The following is a 27,531-nucleotide window of genomic DNA, read 5'->3' on the forward strand; positions in this document are numbered from 1 at the left end:
ATACAGAGCAAACCTAGAAGCTTACAAACCGCTTGTTTAGAAGTGTGGTTCTGCTGCTACAGATAGCAGTGGAATAGGACCTTTAAGTGTGGAGCTTTTAAAGAAATTTGCATGAATCCTATAGCAGCTGAATTATTCTTTTTCCCAGGAGGCACTCAAGTCAGCCAGTATTAAGCAGATGATTCATGTATGTAAAATTATAGTATAGCAAAGATTGTGCATTCTGGGCAACCATTAACAACCCACTTCTAAAGAAATTTAGTATCCATGCCTGGTTCAGATCCTTAGACTTATACAACTTGAGGTTAATTAAATACTTCATATGTAAGAACACTTGCAAACACAGATGATGAATTTCTTTGCATTCAATTGTCCTTGATTGTAGAGAGTTCAGCAAATGCATCTTTCCTCCCTTGACAGCACATTCAGAAAAGCAATGCCCTTTGTTGGTCTATCTGTCTGTCTGCAGGTTTTTGAAGGGAAATGTCTCTAGTCTTTGGGTGAAATCCATGTAACAGCTGTGCTGGAAGTGTGAAATCCACTCAAAACATCTTCAAATGCCCTGAAGCAGTTTAATCGAACAAGTTTATCGGCAGCTGTGAAGTCATCCTGCCTGTTTGGATGGGCCTATAGCCCCAGTGGAGGAGCCTATGGAAACTTGTTGTTTCAAGACTTTTAACTCTGTTGTTGTATTTGACGTAGTTTGTAATCAGATGTAACATGACAGCAACAGCTTGACAAGCTGATAATACCCTTCACTTGCAAAATTCATGTGCTAAGACTACAAACACATTTTTATTTAGGCTATGTCATGTTTATGCATAGTAGGAGGTTTTATTTTTTCTTCTGTGCATCTGCTATAGAAAGTCTGAGGAGATCTTGAGGTTTTTATCTCTTAAAATATGAGTGATATTTTTACGGCCCCTAAGAAAAAGTTTGACTTTCCCCAGTCACACTAATTTATGCGGACAGTCATTCAGATACAACGCATGTATCTACAAAGCTGAAAGAGTTTTTCTTATTATTTGCTTCCTGAAGCATGTGTGCCCCATTTTCTAACCATTAGGGTGTTTCATAAGCTTTTATTATTTACCATAGTGGTGAAAAATAGGAGATAGAGAGAAAAGAAAATCAGAGAATTCTTTTTTTTTTTGTCAGTCTGAGAGAAATAATATAATCCAGCAAGTCATTGGTGGGTTTAAACCACAACAGTGGTGTATAAAAAGTTCTTGGTCATGAAGAAAGTCCTGCAGTAGCTTCTAGAGATGATCCAAGTGAAACTGAAGGAGTTTCTCCTATTGATGTAATACCAGAGAAAACACAGCAATGCCATGTTAGGGTGTCATGCTGGACTGCCTGCTATCTGTGAATGTGTCATCTGACAAGGCTGTTCTTCCACTCTGTGAAGCTGAATAATGCTGTAGGTTTTTCTCCGAGTCAAATCCTGTTGCATCCAGCCCATTTTACTTGAGTAAAATTCTGCCTAAAACCATCTGAGCAGTGACAAGGGAGATTTGAGAATCCCTATGTATGCTCTGTAACTGGCATGTGAACATAGGATGTGGGTGCTCAGATGGTGTCACTCACCAGTTTCTTTACCATACTCCTCCAGAAAATCCTGTGTGGGTTTCCATAGGGATTCATCTCTGTGTATTTAGTAGTAGGAGGCAAGGAACAGGGATTCAGACTGCATTATTTTCACCCAAAATAGAGGAAAGCATGATAAGTTAATAGAATCTGAGTCTGTATTAAGACATTCTTTCCTTCTATTTTGAAGAATATGTCTGTAGGAGTCATGCTTGAGAACACTATGAATATTGTTATATACTCTTAAACCAGATTTTCCTGCTTTGGAAGCAGGAACTGTGCCTGCAGTCAGTTGTCTCCCACTACATAAAAGCACAATACTTGCTGTTCAAGAAGTTTTCCAAGAAAATTTGAGGGCTGAATGCACTGGAGTGACTTCTCCTGTCTCTATATTTTTCTGTGTGGGAAAGAAGGAAGAACTGAGATTTCAACATACATGTACGCTTGTTTGAATGCTACCCCAAAACTCAATAAATAAGTGAAATAATATTACTTTACATAGCCTGAGGTACTCTTCTAACAGTCTTTCTTAGATATGTGCATTTATTTAAACAGTGAAATCTGTAAAATAAATAGCTACATTTTTTTACTCTCTACCATTTTACCTGGGAGACAAAACATTTCTGTTCTGACCCTCTATTGTATTCACTGTTGTGGTACTAAACCTTAACAGTTGTTGATCTGATTCAGCTGTTTTATGGGATACACATTGTGCGGACTGAATTATCTTTTTTTGAATGTCAAATCAGATTTTGGAAACTTTCCTGTTATATTTGTTCCTAGAAAACACTGGAAAAAAAAATTACATTTATTAAAACTGCATTCATTACCAAATCCACAGAAGCTAAGGTATTGGATGAATAGCAGTTTATCTAACAATGTATCATAAAAGGCAGTAACTAAAGAAAACCAAAGTAAAACATTCACTTTCATTATTGAACATTTTTAGCTTTATTATTATAATAGAATTACAATCTGACATAAAATAAAGAGCTTTTGCTAAACTCTGTAAAGCAATACATGCTTCTGCCATAAACAACCTCTGTTAGATTTAGGTTTTATTGCCACATCACTGCACTGAGGTGCAATAAACATTCAATGTCATCTTTTTAAAATTATCCCAGGAGTAAACAGAAACTGTCCTCTATAAGAGTGTATCATTATTTTCAAGGAAGACTTACTATTATTACATGGTTTAGCAAAGCATTGTAAAAAAGCTACATAGAGAATACCTTGTCTTTGATAAACTGTGCAATCAAGTTTATACAGTATAATACTATTGGCATAGACTAACTAAGAGGTGATATAATGCAATCATTGCATAGCAAAAAGCAGACTAGGTAAGTAATATTCACATCTAATGTGCAAAATGCAGACCAAAAGGTAGCTATGGATTGCTGGAAAGTTAAAATGCCCTAAATGAACACACTAGTTTAACGCCAAAAATAACAAGATAAACAAGTACACAGAAGTTAAAGAGCCATAGTTTATTTTTTTTCTATACATATATCTACACATGATACCAGAAGATGAAACATCCCCTTTAAATAAGGTCCAATCAGATAACTTATCAAGTTTAGACAGGACTAAATGTTAGACAATGAAGCATTATTAAAGAAAAAAAATATCTTCCCTAAATAAAACATTAACTTTTTCCTTTTGTAGGTAGAGAATGTCAACTTTTTATTTATAGAGTTTAGAAAACATCGCCTATGAAATCTGACTTACAGTAGCTGTTTCTCTGGCGGCTCATATAGCATTGTTTTCAAGTTAATTCAATACCATATATTACTTTTTTTTTAATTGATGTTTGCAAATATCTACAGTTTTTCCCATCTCTTTGAAAAAATCTTTATCTGCAATTTTATTTCTAAGAATCAGCAGTAAAGATACTGACTAGAATTTTTTTAAAGGGGGCGCGATACCTGCAAAATGGACATCTTGTATTTAAAGCCCTTACATATTGTTCCTACAAATATATTGCTACAGTAAAAATGAAATGTAGTAAGTTTACTCAATAAAATCTATTTTCCTGTACATTCTTTTATGTATGACTTCTTTGTATTTAATGCTACATATATTACATCACTTATTGTAACAGTTATGTATCAGCAAATATAGCAGTAATATACAGATGAACTTCTGTCTTAACAAATATTTCACCATTTTTACCTACCAAATATAATCCCATACTTTAGTATTTATGCATGACCTGAGCAGACCAGTCATTAATCTAATAGTATACATTGGATGACGTTGTCAAATTGCAAGCTACTATACACTTAACCACTTTACAAATGGAATTAATTCCAAGCACTTTCTGCGTATTTATTTTGTAGGCTTTCCAGGACTGCTGATTTATTTATTTATCATTTATTTTTCTTTAGGCTCTAAATATGTTTTATTGAGCATTTAGCAACATATTAAGAGCTAAGAGGTGAATCCTACATGATGTTTTAAGAACACAACTTTAAAAAAGTAAAAAATGTACAATCTCATGCTGCGTATTTACATATATTATTTAAATATTATATTTTCTTTCTGCTATCCATAAATCTCAGTCTAAAGCTTCTTTTTAATGTATTGTTTTATAAAAGAATACATTCAACATATCTAGAGCTTGCAAAAATTTTGTTTTGTTTTAACTCTCTAAAATATAGTGATGAGTAAAAGCTATCTGTAAAAGCATCCAGAAGTTGTTTGGAGTACACAGGTGATAGAGGGAACTTGGGATCTGCACTTGATTGTGCAACTGGCTTGAAATCTAGTCTAGTGACAACTTAATGCTTAGAACAAGGCTGCAATAAGACAGCATATTAAAGCATTTGTTACCATTAGATCTTATGTGCTATACAGTGACAAACTGTACCTACAGTGAGTAGATTTCCTTTTTCTTTAAAGACCATTTATTGTTATAATTCAGGTGTTTTGAATATAGAAGGGAAAAGGGATTAGGAAAATAACATCTCTTATTTGATTCAGCAAATGGAAAGCTTTACATCCTTGAAAAGATTATAAACAGTGGTTGAAGAAATGGTACAATATAGAATGTGCATCAGGAATATCATAAAGAGTATTTTCCCACTCCCTACAATCCTTTGAATAAAAATATCCTTTTCATGTACATATACAATATCTCTTGGGGATGTTCAGTACTAAGCTACCTACAAATAGTTCCTTTTTTTTTTTTACCTTTTTTTCATTACTCTACAACTCTTTCCCACTTTCAGACTCACTTTTCCAAAGTATATAGCTTATATTGTTCTCTCCCTCACCCCCAGGTTTTTAAAATATACCGATATATTTTACCTTTTGTTAAATAAAGAAACCTTTATTTTCTTTAAGACAGAGGCAATGAAGCAGATGGGAATTACTGTATGTGAAAACGGGAAGCAATTCCCAGAGCAAATGACAAAACAGAACTGTACAAATCAATGAGGTTATTGGTGTGGAGTTGGAGCTTTTAACTGGGGCTCCCGGTTTAAATAGGTAGCCCAATAGACTAAGTTGAAGATTCCAAAAAGCAGTGGAAAGGCTATTCTTGATAGTCGATCAATTTTACTGACGCTGTTAAAAGTTTTCTTGGGTTCTGCAGGTTTTGTTTCTGGCTTAACTTCTTTGGGCTCAATCGTTGCACTTTTAGCTATGGTTGCCAGCCCAGGGTCCCTTGCAATATTAGGGGTGTAGCTTGTAGCTGCAGCTGTGTATGTGTTATTTTTCTTAATGAGAGGATCCTTCACTTTCTTTGGCTGAAGAAGAAAGAAAATGTTTTATTCTCACTGTCTTCTCAACAGATACGATCATGAAAAAGTCTAATAAAATTTTCCAATTAATCAAATTCACACCAAATATTGTAATAATCTGTAAGAAAGAAGTTATGGTCGGGATACATGACTTATACAAAATATTTAGGTGAAGACAGAATAAAAATCATTAGTCTGCATTACTTGCATTAGTTAAACCAAGTTAGATGATGGATAAACAGTAATGAGGGCTTTTACTGATAGCTAGGCTCACTGATTGACAAAATTACCTCTAATGTTAATCAGCAGTGACTCATAATTCAATATTCCTTTAATAAACAGGACTGAAACTTTAAAAGACAATGAATTTCTTATTGTAGCTTTCCGGTGTTAAGATTAAAAATGTGTTACGATGCATTCTAACGCAGTTTTTTTATTTAAAATAAAAAATAAAATATTATTTTATTAAAAGAAAATATTATTTTATTAAAATATAAAATAAAATGATGTGACCATGCACTAAAAGTATGAATCATTTAATAAACTACAATGCTACAAGCAGTCTATTCATGAACAGTTTTCACCAAGCGCGCATGCATTATGGAATAGAAAATTTTCTTGTTTGAATGTTACAGTTGGATCATAGTGGCTGAAATATCATTCCATATCCAAGGATTTAAATAGCTGTATAATTTTTTGCATCCACCGAACTATCCTGCTAAAGTAAGAATGTACTGGAAGTCTTTTAGTAGATCAGAAAGAAAATCTAGATTTTTCCCCAGTGTCGTCATGTTTTCTAGTGTTCTAGGATCTACTTGTAGGAAAAAAAAGTAATAATAGCTGTTGTATTACTTTTTCATAAGTTGAAACTGACGTAATTCCCATTTGACAGGAACACTAGCTGGAATTCAACTGTCCTTGCTGCAGACAGTCCAAACCCTTCCACCAGCCACTGCAGCATGATAAACATGAGAGATGTACTAGATCGCTAAGGTGGTGTAAAGGAAAGTATCACTTTGTTCCTAGTGCCTTTGTTTATGAGGAAGAAAACAACAACAACAACAAAAAAACACCCAAAAATATAACCAAAAAATCCCAAGAGCTTAGAAAATCTTTAGGCAGTTCTTGGCACAAAAAGAGCAGCCAAGTGTTATCCATTCTATCCTCTTCTAAGGAGAAAAGGATTAAAAAAAAAAAAAAAAGATATGTCTAAATAGAAAATATTAGGAGAATGTGATCCATTATGTTGTTTCCCAACATAGTAAATACAGTTCTCTGTTTTCAAGAAGCAGCTGAACAACAAAGGCAATATTTTTTTACAGTCACAGTACTTTTTATGATAGATCAACTACAGACTAATAGTTACATAAAATACCCAGTGGGGGGAGTTGATAAAAGAGTTTTTGTTCAAGAGATGAAAGTTTCAGGGAGCAGAAATACTATACTATTTAGAATACTTCCTAGTACAAGCAACTGCCTCAGCATTAGGACTCTTCTCAAGTATAACCCGGCTCCTGCAGAGCACTTGGGAAATTGAAGGGAAGCTGCAAAAGATCAAGTGGGCAGAGGCTTTTCAAAGCATGGCTTGGAGCCCCTTGGGGCTGAAAGGTTAACTTTCTGCTACTTAGGAAGGAAAGAGATTCACATGATGACTGATGTAGATGCTCTTTATTTCATGACAATGACATTTGGCTTAGCTTGAGGCTCGGATAAGGCTGCAAACTGTCTTAGAATATTTCTGCTGAACAGGAGGAACAAACAGGTTGAAATAAAAAATAGAATAGAAAAAGGGCAATGTCAGGAAGATGTTTTAGTTATATGTTTATTCCTCTCCTCCTGAGCAGGAAGGCTGTTAACACGCTTGCCAAGTATGAAGGCAGTCCTGTTTCCTTAGTAGATACTCTAGTGAGGAGCAATACATTCAGCAGCCAAAGTACTGCTTCACTGATGTTTCAGGAGGATCTTTCCATAGATTTAAAGGTCATGAGAAACCTGATCTGCAGACAGCCCTGACACCAGTCAGGGTCTTAATATTTCATGTCAGATTCAAGTTATGAAAAGGTAATACAACAGCGAATTAGAGCTCAATGTCATTAAGTTGCAATGCTCTGTTCATAGGTAGTTTGCCTTCCTCGCCTTTCCTTACATCTGCAGATAATGCATGTTTTTGACTTAAATCAAATGACACATAAAGACCCTTACCTGCTGAGGAATGCAAAGCCATAAATCTGCCAATGTTTTAAACGGTGTTTGAATATTGTGTTTATATGGTGGTTGAGTTTTTTTTCTGAAAATGCAGTTTTCTTTGAAACAAATGAAATGGCTGATTATAGTAATATGTTACCAGGTAGGTTATATTAGCAAGGCAATATTTAACATACAAGGATTTTGTTCTTTTAATACAGCCTGGTTTTTACAATGGATATGATGAAGATAGGAGACAACAAAGAATCAAACAAATTATTTAAAAAAGAAAATTAAATAATTTCTCTCTCATCCCCTTCAAGTCCTCAACAATTTCTTGATGTATCTTTGGTTTACAGACCATGTCTGATCCCAGACAAAAGGGAGTCAGTGTGATGTCTCTCTGCTGCATTCATGGAGGTATGGATGAGGATTGCATAGTCCTAGCAAAACTGTCAATGCTTTCCCCAAAACAGATCAGTTTTTCATATAGAGTAAGATGTAAAAATACTATTTCTAGTTATAAAAAAGAAGGAAACAATAGGAGGCAAAAGAAAGAAAAGAAAAAGTCTGGCAGTGATTTATTTGATCTGATCACATGGCATTCCTCCTGATGGTCATGTTGGGAAGCAATGTACTTAGGAAACTGTCAAATATAGTAGCCACAAGTTTTTTTTTCCTATGTTTATACTTGAGGCATCCACTTTTTCTCTTACTTGCACACTAATTGCCAGCCTTAAAAATAAGATGCTCAATTATCTTTTCTGCTTAGCAGCACATGTCAAAATCTTAGTAAAATTTTAAATTACTAACAGTATTAAATATCATCCAGTATGTCAAAAGCAGTATTTAAGTACTCAATGTCTAAGTAATTATTGTTTAGGTGTAGAGATGCTGTGTGCGAATACATGAGGAAACTCTTTGGAATAATTACTTCCTATTCTAAGTAATAAGAATTTCCAACAGAGTAAAAAACCCCATGTAATGACCAAAGATGGGGCAGGATGACCTCTTGTAATAGATATTAAGTGGCGTTACCTTTTCAGGAACGACGCTTTTGCCGTCCCATGCATAGCCTCTCTTTGTGAAGTAATTCACAGTTGCAAACTCAATGAGTGCAGAAAACACAAAGGCATAGCACACGGCTATAAACCAATCCATAGCAGTGGCATAGGCCACCTTGGGGAGTGAATTCCTTGCGCTGATGCTCAGAGTAGTCATTGTCAGGACAGTTGTCACTCCTGCAAAGCAAAACAGTTTAGTGTCTTTAGATCAGTGTCTATGTTAACTGCCACAACAGATAGGAAAGCCTTGTCTTCACCCCTAATTCTTATAAACTTCCCCACTTAAGTCCAGTTGTTAATTGAGGAGATCAGAGTTCAAGTTCTGTGGGAATTGCAGGATCTACCAAACATCATTTATACCTTTATTCTTTGACATTGTTGTAGTAGAATAATGTTTTTAATGTTGTACTGGAATTATATTTTGCGGTGTGGATTGGATACTACTTTCTGCTTCCTGGCATTTAGAGAATCACTGTCGCTGTTCCATATTCATGCCCCGTGAATTGTTGTGCAGATGTAACAATTTAGTATTTTTCATTCTTTTTTGGAACAGTTCTAAGGTATTCAGATACAAAACTAAAAAGGTTGTTTGCATTCAGCTTATTTGGTATATACTCCTTCAAATATATACTCAAATGCACTAAACTTGATGTGATACTGCATTTGTTTGTATTGATGGGTTTACAGATTTTTGACCCTTTATTCACTGCTGCCCTGAAAAAAAGCAAAGAATTTATGTAAGAACAATAATAATGTAATTTACATTTCTGATACCAGAGCTTAGCACTGCTGATGAACCTTTTCCCTTAACTAGCCATGGAGAGCAAGCAGGACTCCATTGAACTGACTCTGCTTGCAGCTGCTTGGAAAAAGATTCTGCAAGTGCAGGCTGGGCGTTTACATCAAATCACATGTACAGGAGTTACCTTGACAACTGCAATGTCATGTATTGGATATGTCTTGTGAGCTCAACTTTGCTACACTGTTAGTGAAAATATGCAGTGGTCTAAAATAGGCAAAATAATAATGAGCAGTGTATTTTTGTGCTGGTGTAAGGAGCTTGAAAGAGGAAGCAGTTTCTCTTCCCTGACAGATAACCTAATTTTGTCTTTGACCCATTACTGGAGTTCTTACATTTCACTTACATAGTAGCAAACCAGGATTTATAATTTATATAAACTGTTGTACCAAGTAGACTAACAGGCGTGAATTGTGTTTCTGTATGTATATACTTCCATGCAAAACTGTCTGCAATCCTGTTTCACTGCCATTAAGAAATGAACAAGCTATTTTGATACATGGAGTAAACGCAAGACTCTTTACTATTTGTCTTCTAAAAGGAAAACATTCAGAAATATGTGGGTTCTTGAGGCTGTGAAAATTGCATCTTGAACACTGAGCTTGGAGCACAAGTGTGATGAAAAACGGCTGAGGGACGTGGGGGGTTTATTCTGGAGAAGAGAAGGCTCAGGGGGGACCTTATCACTCCCTGCAGCTGCCTGACAGGAGGATGGAGCCAGGAGGGGGCTGGTCTCTGTTCCCAAGGAACAAGTGACAGGACAAGAGGAAGCTGCACCAGGGGAGGTTTAGATGAAGATGAGGAACAACTCCTTTCCCAAAGGGTGCTCAGGCATTGGAACAGGCTGCACAGGGCAGTGCTGGAGTCACTGTCCCTGGAAGTGTCCACACACCTTGTAGATGAGGCCCTCAGTGCCATGCGTTAGTGGTGCCTTTGGAAGTGCTAGGGTAAGGGTTGGGCTGAATGATCTTAAAGGTGTTTTCCAACCTGGTTGATTCTATGATTCTATATTATTTATTGTGAGCTTAGCAAATCTTAGAAATTGTTCTCCATCTAGGACCAATGAAGTACAGCATTTCAAACTAATAATCTGACATTTCTTTTTAAATGGCATAAGCAAAAGGAGGAAAATAGTTACAATTTCAGTAGCTTTGATTACCAAAGCCCATAAAAATCCAAAGTTAATTATCAGTGAAGTTGATGATAAAAACTCGGGACTAATTTTAGATGTTAATCTAAACAGTATCATGCAAATCAAATTTAATTTTACTGTGGTCTAAACCATTCTGTAAACACATATCTATATATTAACAGAAAGCCTCTACTTGGTTCATGAGGTCTAAAGCTATGCAAGTTGTGATTGATTTCCAGAGGCATTGGGAAACTAAAGCACACCTGTAAAGACTGCTAGAAAAGGTCAATATGTATAGTTCTTGAACAAGAGTTTCAGAGTCTGCATTTTTCAGCATCAGTCCTTGTGACTCTCTGGCCAATGTAAATGGGCAAGTGCTCTTTGGCAAAGCAGAAGGGTGCATGGGTTCCTGTTCCAGCAGTGCCTTGAGGCAGGAAAACCCGTGTAAAAGCCAGCTTGGTTGTGCGTTCTTCCACCTCCTCCTGTCAAAGGTGTTTTGGTGTCCCATCTGAACATCACAAAAAAGACTAGGTGACAGCAGAAATCCCAGGTTCCGTTTTCCTTAATTGAAGATTTTTTACTTTTTTTATTAGGTACTTGACTTGGATTAATACCTCTGAAGTCTGTGCTAGTTGTTTGTTTCTAATTTTAAGATAAGTGTTTGTAAGAGGTGGTTAAAGCACTAGGGACCAGCTGTGTAAACTTTATCTTCTTACTGCATGTGTCGAGTGCCTCTATTCACTGCTGTAAGCACAATAAGCTGTCACTGATTTCAAGAGCAGACCTTTAGCAGCAGCCTGCAGAAGTGATTGATGGATTAGATATTTTAAGAATTTTCAAAGGGTCTAAGGATGTCAAATGACCAACACCCATTGATTAAACCTTTCTGACAGTTCCCACTATGAACGTCATTGCTGTTGTCAGAAATGATTTATTAATACAATTCTTGTTTTGGAAAAATCAAACTGTAATGGGTTGCTCAAGGTATTTTCAGGTCTTTTCACAATCAGTTTAAAAGCTTTGATCCTTAAATCAGTCTCTGCTACATCTTTGCAATGAAACGTGTTAGCTACTGTGTACTGCACTATGCCCAGGCTTGTGCTGTCCTTCAATATCATGTTATGCATAAACATAAAATTTCTTAAGCCTATTTGGCTGATGATTGCCAAGCAGGTTATATGTCTTGCTTACCAAATACAGTTCTTGCTGGAACAGATTCTCTGTTAAGCCAGAAGGACACCTGCGAGAGTATCACTGTCATGATGCATGGCAGGTAAGTCTGGATGACAAAGTAACCAATCTTCCTCTTCAAATGAAAATGTGTAGTCATAACAACATATTCCCCTACAACCAAGAAAAACAGGAACATTAAAGCTTTTATAAATATCCAAATTAGAAGGCTTTATAGGAAATACTTTTTTCATTATATCCACCCCTATTATAAAAAAAGGAAAAGAATGTCCTCACATCAGATTGGGTCAGCTTTGAAGAAAACATTTAATAAAGAAGGTTCTGAAGTTCCACTAATAATACAAAACTAGACAGTTCTAAGAAATGCTAATTAAACTTACATATTTTAATCTCTCTGAGTAGTGAATGAAAGTCTGCATTAGAGGCTGTTTAGGCCTCTTGTGAAAGGTCTTATTCCATTAGAAGATAGAAAACCACCATAATATACATGTGTAGACATCAAATAAAGACTAAATCAAGAGAGGTTCTCAGAAATGTTTCAGGGCCAGGCTTAAGATGTACTTGTTGATGTGATTGGGTCTGTATTATCACTGTCTGTGCTTTATGTACTCTGAAGATTTTGTCCCTGTCCTGCTAATTCAGTACTTTACTAAATGAGTATTCTCTCCTAAAGTAAACGGGCAATGAAAGACTATTTTTATTACCGCTAACTTTTTGGGTGCTATGAAAACATATGAGCTGAGTATTCTAACTGCAACTGAAAGAAATCATAAGTATTTATATAACTCTATAAAACTTTTGTGCCAGAGTACAGCAAATAATGCCGGATTTTTAAAAACAGTATATTCTCAAAAGATTGGGAAACCTATTGTTGTGACCTTTGTTTTTTATTTGATTGTTTCTTCTTATTATGCAATAAATATTATCTTAGGAAAGGAACAAGTAGACATGTAACTGAATGGAAACCTCCATCTAGATTAGAGATGACATGTGAAATTACTGTTATTCTATTTTAAAATGTAGGCAGCTGGAAAGAGAAAGTTGCTCTCATACTGGAAAAACTTAAATTGGATTGAAAATCTGTGTCTAGACAGTGACTGCTTATGCACCAAGCATGTCAAATGCCCTTTTCTTTAATTCAGAGTCTAGAAGAACATTCATTTGAACAATCTTGCTCAATGTATAACCCTCAGAAAAGTTTGTAAATAAGATGTGACAATACTCCTGATATGATTCAATATAAAAGACAGTAGCAAAGGGGGAAAAGAGAATCAATTAAAAATTGAAAGATATAGCAAAGGATATACAAGAAAAATTTTCTTTTAAAAGTAGGACTGGCAGAAGTAGTATAGCAGGCATTATTACTTGAATTTTGCCCACCTTTCTTTAACTTTCAGTGAAACAACCTTCTTTTCTTCTGTACCAGAGATTATGATCTCATGAAGAGTGCCAGCCTTGGCTAGAAGAGTTAATAATTTAATTTTATCTACAAAAATATGACGTGGGAAGCTATTTTAATGCAATCAGATATAGAATGCTCACAACGGTGTGTCAGCATTAATTCAGTGATTGTAGATGGCAAGCTAAGAATACAGAGTGAACACAACACTGTACTCTGAAGCTTTATTTAGCTACTTAAATTATCAAAGTATTTTTAACCTCTGGAAAATGAGAACAAGATTCAAAGCATAAAGGCAATTAAAAAGACAGGGATTACTCTCATCTGTTGTTAAGCATTGCAGTAGGTCTGAGCTAGAAGTCAGATAAAGGTAGTGCCACAAGGAATGCAGGCAAAGCACAGGTCTAGAGTAATGCCTACAGTTCAGCTGGGAGCCAAAGCCATATTTTCCAGTATCCAAAGTACCAATGGACTGCAGTCATTTATTAGCAGATAATAGAGCTTTGAGATAATTTAAATAACTACTTAAATAACTGCAGGACATGAAAGTACTCAGTTATTTACTGTTTTTTTTTATTTGTTCCTTGAAGTTTAAATTAGTTTATATGTATTTCAAAATATGAAGCATTTAAAATTGTGAAACAGCTCCATCTACATTAACAAATGTTTTGAATGATTCTGTGTTTTCCACATTTGATTACTTCCACTGCTCTGCCTGCAGTTTTTAACTAGCCCTTAATTCCATAGTGTATTCCAATGCTCAGGTGGTATAAACTAACCTGTGTCCTTGGAAGAAAATAGCTGATAATTCAGTAACATTGCATCAAACCTACTACTTGGTGATCCATAAACTATTTCTAATAAACCCAGTTTATCAGGCGAGCACCTAAAATTGATGTTCATCACATCAGACATAAGGTTTCAGCTGGGGACTGAGTATTAGCTATAATAATACTTTTTTCCATCACTGCAGGTAGGAAGTAAGGCTTTCCTTGTCACTAATTTTAAACATAGCATTTCTCATTTATTACTTTTGCCATGTAACCAAGGAGAAACTCAATAGCATCTTCTCAGAAGGTTTACAGAACAACAGAAAAAAAATAAACCATTGTGAATATAAATCCTGATAATTCTCAGAGCAAAGCAGTTTTCAAGGTTCCAAAATAATTCTATGTAAATAGGAACTTGCACAAGACCTTTAAGCATCTGTTAAGGCGCTTACAAAAGAGATCACTTTAACCTCTTTCTGAGTCAATATGAGTCAGTGGTTGGAGACTGACAGGAGTTTTACAAACATAGTAAATAAATAATTCAGCATTTGTAGTTACCTTGTTCTAGATCCAAAATTAAAAATAGCAGATGTCCTTTAGCAAAGGAAGAAATTAAGGGCGGGAGGTGGGGGTGGGGTGGAAAAGGGAAGGGAAAGGACTTTATGGATTTACCAAGACACTTAGTAGTTTTGAGAATGTTTAGAGTAACCCACTTACACCCAAAATCTTGGAAAATATGTGTCTGGAATTACAGGCAACTGCAAATATTATCTTAAAATTGCCCAAGATGATGTAGATTCCTTTAATGATCCACAGAATCAGCAGCACAAGAGCTTCATTTTCTTGCCTAATAAAGGTGCTGAGACTCTTAAGTGAAGATTGTTTTCAATTCCTTTTCTCTTTTTGTCATCCATGACTTTGAAATCCCTCCGTACTTTCATAATTTTTATTACATATATCATGTCTTAAAGCAGAGATGATCAGAGGACAAATTTTTGCTGGAGGATTCTGTTGAGACTAGCTGCTTACTTACCTGAATGAGGAGAAAAGTGATTATTAACCACTTCCGATCTCCAAAACTACTTTGAGGAAGGCAAACGTTTTCCTTTCCAAAGCAAGTCAAGAAAAATTTTTTGTTGAGACATTGAATTTGGAAACAATAAACATGTTTGTTGTATATTTTTATCAGGTAGCAACTAAAGAGGATTGCAAGTTTGGTAATAATAAATTCTTTAATGGTTTTCTGGTTTTGGGGGTTGGTTTTTTTTGGTTTTTGTTTTTTTTTTTGTTTTGTTTCGGTTTTTGTGATAACCACTGTAGTTATTTCTTTGTAATGTTATTCTGCACCTAGCCAACAACATCTTTATTTCAGCGACTATTAACTATAGTGTATTTAACTTCATGGATAGGGCATGGTAAAGAGTTTCGTAGGTAGAAGAAGGAGGCAGATTTCAAATCTAGGAAATACTGTCAATAGAGCTATTTATTTCTTCATAGACATACAGGAAGAATTTTTACATTTAAGTTTGCCTTCAGTTCTGTTTAAAAATTTATCATCTGCCTTTCTTAACAATTTGTAGGGTGCCTCTCATGTTACTATCCAGTTACCTTGAGCTATACCTGGTACTGCTTATTGAGATTAGGTATGTTCCCACGTTTACAAGTGTCTTCTGATCATCCTGCTGCCTTTATAACGCATACAGCCAGCAGAGAATTGTCAGTGAGTGCAGAAGCACAGGCACACAGGCTGCCAAGGTCTCCCTGAACAAGTAGCTTCAGAAAAGAAAGAGCAAAGAGCTCGAGATCCTTGCTGTTCCTCACGAATCCCATTGACTTTCCAGCAAAGGGCAGCTGGGGTGAATTACTGGCTCCACAAAAGTCAATAGCAACATTTCTAGCTGTGGCCAGGCCAAGAGATCTCCCCTTTTCCCTTTGCTTGTCTGATCCATGCAGTGAATCTGCAGGAGCAGTTGTGTTGATACTGCCTTTGTGCCCTTAGTACTGCTCTTCCACTTCTTTTATAATTACATTAACTGAACAGAAGCTTCCAAGTAGTAAGCTGAATATTGGTCCCCTAGAAACTTTTGTCTGTGAGAAATTTTGTTGGCTTAATAGAGCATATGAATATACTTTGGCAAACGAACTATAAAATTCAGATGTGGAGCAGGATTCAGCTTGAAATTACTCACTTTTCCTTAAATGTTCATTGACTTTATGAATGACATATTGGTTTAATTTATGCAGGTCTAAGTGTACTTCTCTAGTTTAGTTACAAAGTTGGGTGCATTCAAAACAATACAACTACTTCTAATGCAGCGCTTCTTTTGGTCCACTGAACAGTCAGTCTAGGCAACGCTTTGAGCTCTTATTCATGCCTTATGCTCAGTTTCTTACTGTATTTGGGTCTTCATGCCACTTCCAACTTATTAGTAAAACAAACCCCAAACAAAACGTCTTAAACACTATAAAGTGAAAAGCAATGTGTTTTAGACAGTTTTAAGGTTACAGGTATATAATACTGTAGATGTTGGCCATATTTCTATATCTCATTACTAGTTTTGGGAGTAAAGCTGGTGCTAACATTAAGACATCTAAATCCTGTTTGAATGTTCCAGATGTTTTTTTATTTGATGACATATTTTTTTTTCACTCTCTAAAGACATCCCTGAGAAACTATATGCTGGCTTTTAGCAACTTCACAGCCTCCAGGAATGTGATCCTTGAGGATTCATATTTTTATGCAATTATTTTTCTTTATGCTTATATAGTAAGCAGACAATACAACAAAGACATGAGGATTGCTTCTTTATAATGTAAATTACTGTTTTTCTGGCTAGATCTGTCACTGTGGGAAGCTTTTTAATTGGTCAAATACTTTAACCACTAGTTGAAAAAGGACAATCCCATGATATGTTGTCTTTTCAAACTCATGGTTTCCTAATCTGAAGCACATATATTGCACTTTACCTCTCTTATTCTTTGGTCTTTGCATTTTTTCTCCTGCTTGAAATTATGTTTTGGCAGTTAAATATGACCCTTAAAAAAACAAAACCAAAACCAAACCCACAACATTTTCACAGACCTGTACTGGACTGAACAATTCCAGAGTCCACAGTTTGTCCAAGGAGATCATATTGGTTCAATCGAGAGCCATCTTCAGCCACAACCACTGACCTTGCTGGTTCCCGTGTCCATTCATACACAACCTCTGCTCTCGTATAAGCATCTAATTTAAAAGAAATACATTGCATTTCAGCTTTGCACCTTCTGTTGCCATATGGCTTTATCAGAACAATGTTTTGAGCAGTTATTTTGATATTAAATCTTCTTTAATTATCTGTAGAAACCCACAGCTTGCTTACTGGAACTTTTTATCTAAGGGGAGATGAAACTGATTTTACAGGTCTATCCCTATGATGATTAACTAAATAACTGTTATAGGGCTGGATTAAGGTTTGTCCTCAATGGCATCAAAATCTTTCTCTTCCTTACATCATCCCTCCATTTGGTTATCTCCCCCTCACATTGGCCCTGCTGTGTAACAGACATAGCAGACGTTTCTGAGGCTGCCTAGGCTCGCGTGAGGTTAAAGCACATTAATCTAATGTTTTTGCTTTGGTTGTTTCTGAGAAATGCACACACTCAAGTTCACATTTATCTGAGACTAGAACAAAGCAACAGAGAACCACTGTGGATTCTGAAAACTTGAGTAGCCTAGTATGTTACATAGGTGATTCAGTAGCATCCTACATATGCTATCCAGGTTGTTTTGTGCTGTTATTTGTACATTATTTATGTTATTTCAGCAATCAGACTATATATCAATATTTTTAATCTTGGTCCCATTGTAAAATTCTGCTGTCATTTTACATAGTCTGGAGTCTGACACTTGCTGTGAGCAGTTAGGGTGCGAGTTAGTTGTCTGTGTAGAGGCATCTAGTGTCATTCTTCGCACCTAAGGATATCCAAGACATGTATGGGACAGAATGTGTGATTAGAACCTGCACAGAGCTTGGACTCACTAAAGTCAGCTGGAAACTGGGTGGGACATTTTAGGGTATCTAAAATGATACTAGACTACTACCTAGAGGATGAGATTTTTCCTTTTCTCAGTACTGGCAAGCAGCAAAGGAAAGGGAGGAATCTGATTTACTTGACTTCATTTGTGAGTAATTTTATCATATCGATGTAAGAGATAACAGTAATTGAAGAGATGGTGTTGAATGGAGCATGCTGGTAAATTAATTGCATGGCATTTGATCCTGCCTTATTGAAATGGAAGGGTGCTTTTACCCTCAGACTTCATATTCCCCAAGCACTGTAACATATAGCTTTTCAGAATCAGTGGCAAATGCAAGTCTATGTCTTAAAAATATTGGCCACACCAATACAAGAATTGGATTGCTAATCTAGTCACATAAAGAGTGGCAATAATATTAATTTTGAAGCATTTTGCTTATTCTGGAACATGAGAGTAGTTTAGAAAAAAAAGACTGATTAGCTAAACTGCTGAGAGCCAGTGGGTTGAGAGGGAAGGGAGTACACTCAGCAGTGCTGGAAATGAGTTTGCCCTACCCTGTACTTCCCAATTCAGTGCTCTGTTCAGCTTCCATCCTCAGCTTTCAACTCAGATATTGCATAAGTAGCAGCACAGTCTTTTGCTCCTACCACTGCTGCTTTCCAGAGTGGCCTTAGTTTTAAACTGACAATCAGATTTTTGTGCTAAGAGTTGAAGAGAGCATCTGCCTTTCTGATTTTGTTTTGCCAACATGTGGCTTTTTGTTGTTCAGAATCTCTTTAGCATTTGTCACATTGAATTTATACCGGAATAAACTCTAGCTTAAGCTGCTATTTTGGCAAATCACTTTAGCCTTGGGGCTGGGTCAAACATTTATCGGCCTCTACAGTATGAGCAGAGACCATAGGAGATGTGCAGCTTCTTCAATATGAGGCTTTTCTGAATCCAGCTCCAATGTGATGAGTAACAGTGGAGGACATGGAAAACTCTTATCCAATTTAATCCAAAACAAACAGAGCTGGGCAAACACTACCCTGGGGAGCTACTAAGTGTAATATTGCAGTCTGCGCTTAGAGCGTGGCTTTCATGACAATTAAATGTCTTTTTCAGTATTTTTTTCAGTACATTGAGATGATTATGTTGAACTTCAGTTGTTTTACAGAGATATCCCAAATGCATTTAATATGATTCCCACTGAAAAGTGGCAATTAAATATAAGAACTGTTCTTTTTCTATGTACAACTGCAAGTCCCATTTCCATATTATTCCTGAGTCCAGCCATTTGTCTCATGGAAGATATTTCTATTTAAATTAGTAGCTAATTATTGAGACAACTGTTCTATAGTCTGATAGTTAATGGAATATAACCTGATGAGAAGGAGGAGAAGGTCCAGCTTTAAGGTCCTGTTCTGGACAGTTAATTCCCATGCAGTGTTTTCAGTAAAGCCATGTTACAGAAGGAATTTCTCTCCATGAGGATCCCAGATTAGAAATTTGCCTGAATTTAGTAGGGGAATGCAGTTTTGCTGAAAACTCCTTGATTTTATCTCATGGTCCTTCCCAGCACTTGGAGTTACTTGCCTGGCATAGGCTTGTTTAGAACAGCTGACATGATAGTCAGCTAGTGATCAAAACAGAAACATAATGAAGATAGCCTGTAAAATGTGACAGACTATGCCTGCACTCTGACCTTAGAATGCCAGTTTTTACCTTCGACTTTAGTGTGAGAAATGGTCTTTCAACGAGAAATATCACTGATATTTTTGTTAATGTTCATTTAAGAAAACTATGTATAATATAATAATAAATATTTTGGAGGATAAAGAGGAAAACCATTTAGGTACAAAGGACATGCAGATATACTTGCAAGTCTCTGCTGTCTTGTTATCTTATGGTGTGGTTCTGGAGTTGTATTCAAATCCATATTATCCAGCCCTTTTCATTTATAATTTCTGCATCTCTTAATCATTTAATGGGAGCAAGATTCTAGTAACTGGGAAAACAATGCACTTTGCGAGCCAAGAGTACGCTAATCTGGGACACAATGGGCCAGAAAGAAATAAAGGTAGGAAAAACATGGGGACTATTGAGAGACCAGGGAGTGTCTGGTGTTGTTTAGGCTGTGATTCAATGATGCACAGATGTGGTAGGTTTTATATCCAGTCTACAGAACTTCAATCTGATAGTTCTCATTTGTTCAAAAACTGTTGATGGTTTAAGCAGGGTTTATGCAGGATTCGCCATCTTCCCACCTCCCGCATCCAGCATGTGCTCCCCATAAACACTGTCGTGGGCATTTCAAAGGAAATTCGATCCTGCGAGCACTCCAGATCTAACTGGGATCTCGGGTGCGCAGATCTCCCGTTATTATAGAAGAACCCACTGCAGCTATTTGCCCTATTATTAGCCCGAGTAAGGCTTCCCCTCCGCCCTCTTCTGTTTCACAGGAGATTTCTAAAGATTTGTTGTAAGTGCCGTAAGAAAGCTTAAGGTTCAGGAGTAAACTATTCTTGTCAGTGATACTCCAAGTGTGTATGAGCTTTTGTTCTCTACATCTTATCTAGGTGGCCAGTAGCTCTTTAAAGACCTAATATCAGTCCTTTCTCATGGTAAACAGAGCCCTTCAGCTCATAGTAAATTACCATCCTGTCTAGTACCACGTGAAGAACGAATTGGGTGTTCTGTTTGTTGACTTCTGAAATTGATCAAGCCACTAAGTACCCATTATGAATGAAACGACCCATTTCTACTAGAAAAAAATAGCCATTGAGGAAACAATTTGTACACTGTCACATCTTCCACACATTTTGTCTTCTTGTGTAGAGGCAACTACAGTGAAAAAGCTTTTCAGGGTTTTGGTTTTTTTGTTTTGTTTTGTTTTTATTTAGAGTTGGAGAGGGCTATATTTAATTCTTTTAAATATTATGTTTAGCTGAGTTTGACTGCATCAGTGTCAGGTTGGTTACTGTTCAAATTAAACTTCTGGGGGAAATTCTCAACTTACAGACAGCTTATTACAATAATTTCAATTACATTATATTTTTTCCAGTATGTTCTCTGATCATAGGTTACAAATGTAACTAAATGCTGCAAGTGTAGGACTCAGTTTGGAGATTTGTGAAATTTTTCCTGTCCAGAAATGTTGCATGATTGTAATATGAGCATTTTATAATCTCAGGCAAAATTTTGTTCTAAATACACCAATAAGGGAATTGTTTTCAATTAAACCAAATCAGTTATCCGTGGTCTGTATTGGGGTCTTAACAAAATAAATCAACTATAAGATTACCAGTATTTTCTAAGCACCAAAATACTTTTCTAGATGTTTAGATCACTGTCGATTTTCTCTTTTGTGAATGTCCAGGCATGACATTGGAGGATATTAAAGACATAGAAAAGGTTAATTATATTAACTATAAATATATACAAGAATAAAAATACACAAGATTAAAACCTTGAGGTTTTCTCAATTGCAAAGTACTTTTGTAAACTGGCCTGAAAAGGGAGTAACCTCAATTTAAAATAAACTTACAACTTCCAAATTTCAAGGGGCAAGCATGTACGTCCATAGGAAAGTCTTCTAAATGCATTGGACATTCTGCTCTCACAGTCAATCTATAACAGATTAATGAGCAAAAGGACACATTTATTCTAGTTTCATAGAAATAGCAAATAGACTTCTATTAAGACACATAGAATAAGTATAGCATAATATCTGTTATGTGATTAATTATCAACTAGAACAGGACCCGAATTGTCTGTCTGGAGATGCCAATAGCTATGTGTGGACACAGCAGTGCAGCTGGGTCTGGCCCTCTACCACATTCACTGTACAGCAAAGACATGCTCAGACTTCTAATTTGTCATGAGGATTAGAATCTATTAACAACTGAACTTGGTTCCCTGTTGTCATCATTAAATTGGTGCACTCTGGATGCTTGGACATTTACTGCAGTCATTGCATTGTTATCAGCTTGGGTGCAAACATGTTTCTCAGTAAAAGAGATTAAATAAACTATAAACAGTCACATACCACACATCAGCAAGGAAGGAACAATAGTACTTGAATACTGGGCAGAAGATTGCTTCAAGGCACTTGCAAAGGTGAGCAAATAGAAATGGTTATGGTCGAAAAAGAGATATATGTGAACGATGTGCTGCCAAAATAGTGTTCCTGTGAATTTAAATCCTTATCAGTCAAGCATTTAGGAAGACAAGAAAAATTGACCTGGACTTGTGTAACTACCAGCCAAGCAGATTCTACCCTATCCTAAGCAGTCTTTAAAGATGTAGAATAAATTGAACGTATTTGACAGACTCCCAAAAGCCTGGAGACTTTGTTTTCTCCAAATACTTGCACTGCTTTTAAAAACATCTTTAAAATTGTTAAAAGAAAACTCGGTGTTCACCTATGTACTAAGCTATTTATCTTGACCTTACTCAACAGAATCACTCTATGCCTTGTTTGATTCCATGGAGACGTAAATGAGGGATGTGTAGCTCTGTAGAGACAGTATACCATTTTTTTTTCATTGTTTCTTTTGCAGTCTTTTAATCCAGAATGCTTCCATGACTGTGTCGTTATTTCAAAAGGATTTAACTCCTCTGCTGAAAACTAGGTAGCCAAAGTTCAGTTATCCATGAAGAGAAACATACATTTCCACTAAAACTGGTGCCAGCACAGAAATAATTTTGTCTTCTAACCTTCCAAAAGCGTTAGTGAATTGGTTTTCCTGTTGTGAACGGAATAAGAAATGTCTGTTTTTAGATTATTGTGCTGTGTATTCCCAAGCACAAGAAATATGAAGAATGGGGAATGAATCCTCTGTGCATCTGCTAGTTCTTAGCATCTGCTTTCTATAGGATCCAAAGATTAATAATCCTTGCATATCATCTAGTATTCTAGATTATATTAAGTTTTCAGGCTTTATAATACTTTGCTAATAGAATCCTTGAAAGCAACTCCAAAGTAAGGTCCTTTGCAAACTGATGGATTCACAATACTATAGGTACCTTTCCAAAATCATGCATTAAGACACATCCAAGCAGTGTAAAGGTAGCACAGCAGGAAGGAAAAAAAGCCATACCAGCCTAAATGCCTCAGTCCATCATTCCATGGCCTATTGTGAAAATAATTATGAAGCAGGAATCAAATAATGATCAAAAAGGAAACCTGTTACCTGTTTGGAAAATATGATGCTTTAACAAGTTAAATTATGAAACTGAACGAAGGATATAATGTTTTAGGACTCACCTCATCGTATATAGCAACGTCCCATCCTCAGTAATTCGTAATAGTTTATTTGGCATTGTCATGTTATGAGCCACAGACTTCTTTCCATTGTGGAAAAAGGTATCAGGTGTCCAGATTTTGCTGGCCATTAGATTATTTAGCCGGAGAACAGTCATAGGTCCTTTGAATTTTAGTCTCTCATCTTTCCAGCTTTGACGGAAAAATACATCTATAGTGTATTCCTACGTCAATTCAGAAAAAAGGGAAACACTTGTGACGCCATATGTTGCAATATGAGAACTTGAAAAGTATATTCTTACTGTTTCCTAGAAGCAAGATGACTATTAAGGAAATCAGTAATTATCAGAACATTTCTTCTCTATATTACAATGTACCCGAAGCAGTTATTAACCAGTTACAATATCATTACTGTGTTCAACAGAAAAAAGGTTAGGGAGAACAGTATATCAAGTTAGACAAGAACGTGAGATATAGTGGAAACAAAATAATTCATCCTTTTCTCACTTTTCCTTCACTTTCTAAAAAACTGTAATTTGAAGCTGTAGATATGCAGCCAGTATGCATAGCCCAGGAAGGATATGTCTCTCGGAATAAAACAAGCTTTTGAGACAGGGTCTTCCTAGAGTCTTTTGTTCTGTTTCATTAGCATAAACATGTAGTCAACCTGCAAAAAGTTCACAGTTCACTTAGAATTATGTGGTCCAATTTATGAGATGTTGAATGGCTCATTGGTCCAAATCACTGGACTACAGCTAGCAAAAGCTGGCAACAGCTTTGGACCAAGAATTATAGTTGGTTATGCAAGGACTAGGTCAATGGGGAAGAGATGCAGTGGCTTACTCAGTGTATGTAGGGTGTATCAAAATAACCAGCGCTCACTATGAAATGAAAGAATTATTTGTTACAAACCAACAGGAACAAAGTTAAGAGAGAGAAGATGGGAAGGAAAAGTGTGTTGGAGTATTATACTATAAATACAGAGATACATGGGGTGAAAGTGGGGAAAACTCCTGTGGATGCAGTGCAGTATAATATTTTCCCTGGGAAAAATTCCATTCAGTCATGAAAGTTCAGTGTGGGATTACCCTGACCCTTCCAACACTAATGGTTATGCTATTGTGATAGACATAAAAAGTAGCTGTCCAAGCACTGTTCAAAATTACCCTGAATTATAATCTTTTGTCTGAGAAACTGAACTTTTTCTAAGATCTCCTGCTAATGGAGGTGGCAAATCCTGAAATGAAGGAAATTCCTGAGTATGAAGGCACACACAGCTACAAGGACAAGGAATATGTTAGTAAATAGAAACATTCTGGAGCTGGTATGCAAAATCTCTCTGTGACAGACTCTCTTAGACTTGTAATTTTTCTATTAGCAAATGGTAACACTCCATACAATATAAGCAAATGTGAGCTGTTTATTTCTTGTGTAATTATCAGCAAGTAAGAATGGTGGTTCTTACTGATGGTGTGTTTTCCGTGGTTTTAGGGCATGAAATAGCTAAATAAATTTCTTGTGGACTTGGAAATGTCGTAGTTCCATGGGGTGTTCTTAATTTGGGTTTGTTTGAGTTTTGGAGTTGGGGATTTATTTTTTTTTTTGTTTTGGATTTTTTTAATTTACATCCCGTATCTGTGAATCATTTAGGTGTATAGTTAATTTTATTTCCATTTTTTAAGTATGTGCTCAGTGAGCCCAGATGTGTTCAGCTCCAGTGACAGCAGTTGTGCACTTACAGCCTACTGCTTGCTTCAAGAATTTCGCTGGGTCAAGGCTTTAGATTGAGCAGTGTGCAAAATCTTGTCCAGGTGTACAGCAGAGTAGCAGAGAAGGAGGTTCAAAAGGCAGTAGATGGCATTAAAATATTGGATTTTCTCCATATTTTACTGTCTCCAAGGAAAATTTCCTCCTACACACATGGGGAAGGTAAAAGACATGCCCAGAAGGTGACATCATTTCAGCGTGCATGTAAACCATTCCCTTTTTATCTCTTTCAACTGCAAAGAAGGAGGTGAGTGGGAGGTGGTACAGGTTGAGAGAAGGGAGTCTGGTTCTTCACTTTATATGAACACAAGTTTCTTATGCTGGGAAAGAACATGGAGTCTGAGAGATCTGACAGCAGAAGACAGAACTCAATTAAAAAGTAGCTGACAGGTCATGTCTGGCACAGACTTAATCTGTCCCAGGCTGTTGCAGTATAGAGGATGAATTTATTTTGGCTGAGATTTTTCAACTCCTTAGCTTTCACTACCCACTTTAATACATACAGTAATTCTCCTCAAATGAATCCTGACAGACAGCTGATCTTTAAGATTAAGTCATCGGATACTTTAATTAAGTCTTTCTTCTACAGGAAGGTGCCACAGAGAACAAAGGAACGAAGGATTTTTTCCAAACCATGTACTATAGCAGTGGTCTGTGTACAAATATATGAGTGAGGTGAAATTCAGAATAAATTCTCCACAGTAGAGACTCTTCATTCCTTAGTGTGCAGGTAAGGAAGGAAGATTCCTGTCTGTGCTTTGGCAGTAAGTTGAATGATATTAAATATTTAAAGCACTTTGACTTAAATATTTTCTGATTTACTCATCTAATATCTCTTCTCAGAAACTGTACAGGAATGTAGTAAGACAAAATTAAATTCCTGAGGAGCTTACAGTACAGAAGCAGTGGGAATGAAGGTTTACTAGGGAAAAAAATAAATATCTTTATGAGAAAAAGTTAATTTTAAAATGCTTCTTATCCCACATAATATACATCAAAAATTTCACAAAAGTGTGTCATGTGGGAATAGCCAGATATCTGTTGATTACTCCAATCCACCATCTGAGAGAGCGTGCCTGAAAACCTGCAAAGCTCTTCCAGGAAATGATATTTTTAAAAGTGCTTTTTTCCTCTTTAACTTTATTCACAAGTTTAAGAACAAGCCAAGACATTCTCTTTATAGATTAACAGGTTATGTCTATACTGCTCTTAAAAAAGTGTATTGAGAGTGGGTAGGAACACCATGTACTCCCTGATATATCAACCTACTATCTATATAGCTGCTTCACTGGATTCTGCAAACAGATGGTCTCTAGGTATGCTGATGTCTCACTGTGGCTGTAGTTTCATAACACATGGCGTCAGCTGGAAAAGCTCATTGCCAGTTCCCAGCCATCCATCCCAGGCTCAGACAGCAGCGCATCGTTCCCCCAGTGTGCCAGTACAGCTGCATGAGGCCTCTCTCTTACCAAATCCCACAGCCCAGGCTACACTTACCTTAAATCTGCTCACTGGAGCAAATTTGGGGTAGCCCTCAAGTGACAGTGTCAACAACCAACCTGTAGTATGCCCAGAGGAATTTGCACTACATGTACACAGGAATTAATATAAACTTTATATTCTGCAAGTCCTTAATTTTATCTTTCTCTCTCTGCCTCTGATTTCACACTTATTTCCTTACGCAAAAGAGTTAGCATGAGTAGGCAGCACACACGTTACTTTTTAGGAAAGGTGAGTAGGAGTTTTATACTAAATACTCTTCTGTAATTCCTTAGTTTCCAAAACACATGAACACCTGCCTGTGTGTTTCTTGGCCGCACACTATATTAAGAAGAATGATGAATTCCTTCTCCTGTTTAATTGAGAATCAGGAGCCATGTGGTATGAGCTTTTAATTATTTTTGACAAATATTTTTGTAGGTAGTGATGGCTTATGGTACAGTAATTCAGCTACACTGAATTACAGTTGAAGTCAATGTTTTGGGTTTTGGGTTTTTTTAAATATGCCTGTTCGTATTTCTGAAAGATTATTTTTGGCTTCAGTATTATATTCTTCCTTAAAACTCAAATCCCCTACAAATATCAGTTCGTCCTAGGAATGACAAATTAGCTTTACCTTCTACTTAATAATTAAATCACCTGAAACTACAAAGTAGAGGTAGCTGCTGAAGGCCAAACATTACATAGTCCCAAGTACTTCGGCAGGTCTATCAGTTACTCAAAACTTATGTCTGCATGTAGGATAGCATCCATGTCCATTTGTTTATTAGATCGCTATTCGTTAGTGGAGTTTTCTAGTAAAAATGACTCAGCAGAGCAAACAATAGCTTAGCCAGCTGACTTACAGCAAGCAATGCCAATAAATATTAATACAGAGCACACATTCACCCACGTACATTTATTACTCTTTTTTTCATTGATCTCTCATAAACATCTACATCCAGTCCAATGCATTAAATTACATTAATTTTCAGGAAATTAACAAGAGGTCCATCCTGAAAAGGCAGATTTCTATAGAACTGCAGCAGCCTCAGATCACTTACAAACTGCAGCTGCTACAGTTTGAATTCAAAGACTATTAAATTAAAGTTAAAAGATAAAAATTAATCACAAGACTGTTTGGAAT

General features: G+C 36.3%; 1 protein-coding gene across 4 annotated transcripts in view; it reads right to left on the reverse strand.

Annotated features, from left to right (window-relative positions):
* Positions 1-2,514: 2,514 nt before the first annotated feature.
* Positions 2,515-27,531, reverse strand: part of GABRA1 (gamma-aminobutyric acid type A receptor subunit alpha1) — a 42,903-nt gene continuing 17,886 nt past the window's right edge. For all 4 annotated transcript variants that reach the window (XM_062605325.1, XM_062605326.1, XM_062605328.1 and 1 more), the window contains exons 5-10: positions 23,142-23,362; positions 21,420-21,502; positions 16,952-17,095; positions 11,701-11,853; positions 8,553-8,755; positions 2,515-5,336 (exon numbers count right to left, since the gene is read on the reverse strand). In XM_062605325.1, the coding sequence (XP_062461309.1) occupies positions 5,028-5,336; positions 8,553-8,755; positions 11,701-11,853; positions 16,952-17,095; positions 21,420-21,502; positions 23,142-23,362 (1,113 nt within the window). In that variant the 3' untranslated portion in view covers positions 2,515-5,027. The remainder of the gene's footprint in view (positions 5,337-8,552; positions 8,756-11,700; positions 11,854-16,951; positions 17,096-21,419; positions 21,503-23,141; positions 23,363-27,531) is intronic.

This window comes from Pezoporus occidentalis, unplaced genomic scaffold (assembly GCF_034315485.1).
Source record: "Pezoporus occidentalis ecotype Australia unplaced genomic scaffold, CSIRO_AGI_Poc_V1 ctg91, whole genome shotgun sequence".
Classification (NCBI taxonomy): Eukaryota; Metazoa; Chordata; class Aves; order Psittaciformes; family Psittacidae; genus Pezoporus; species Pezoporus occidentalis.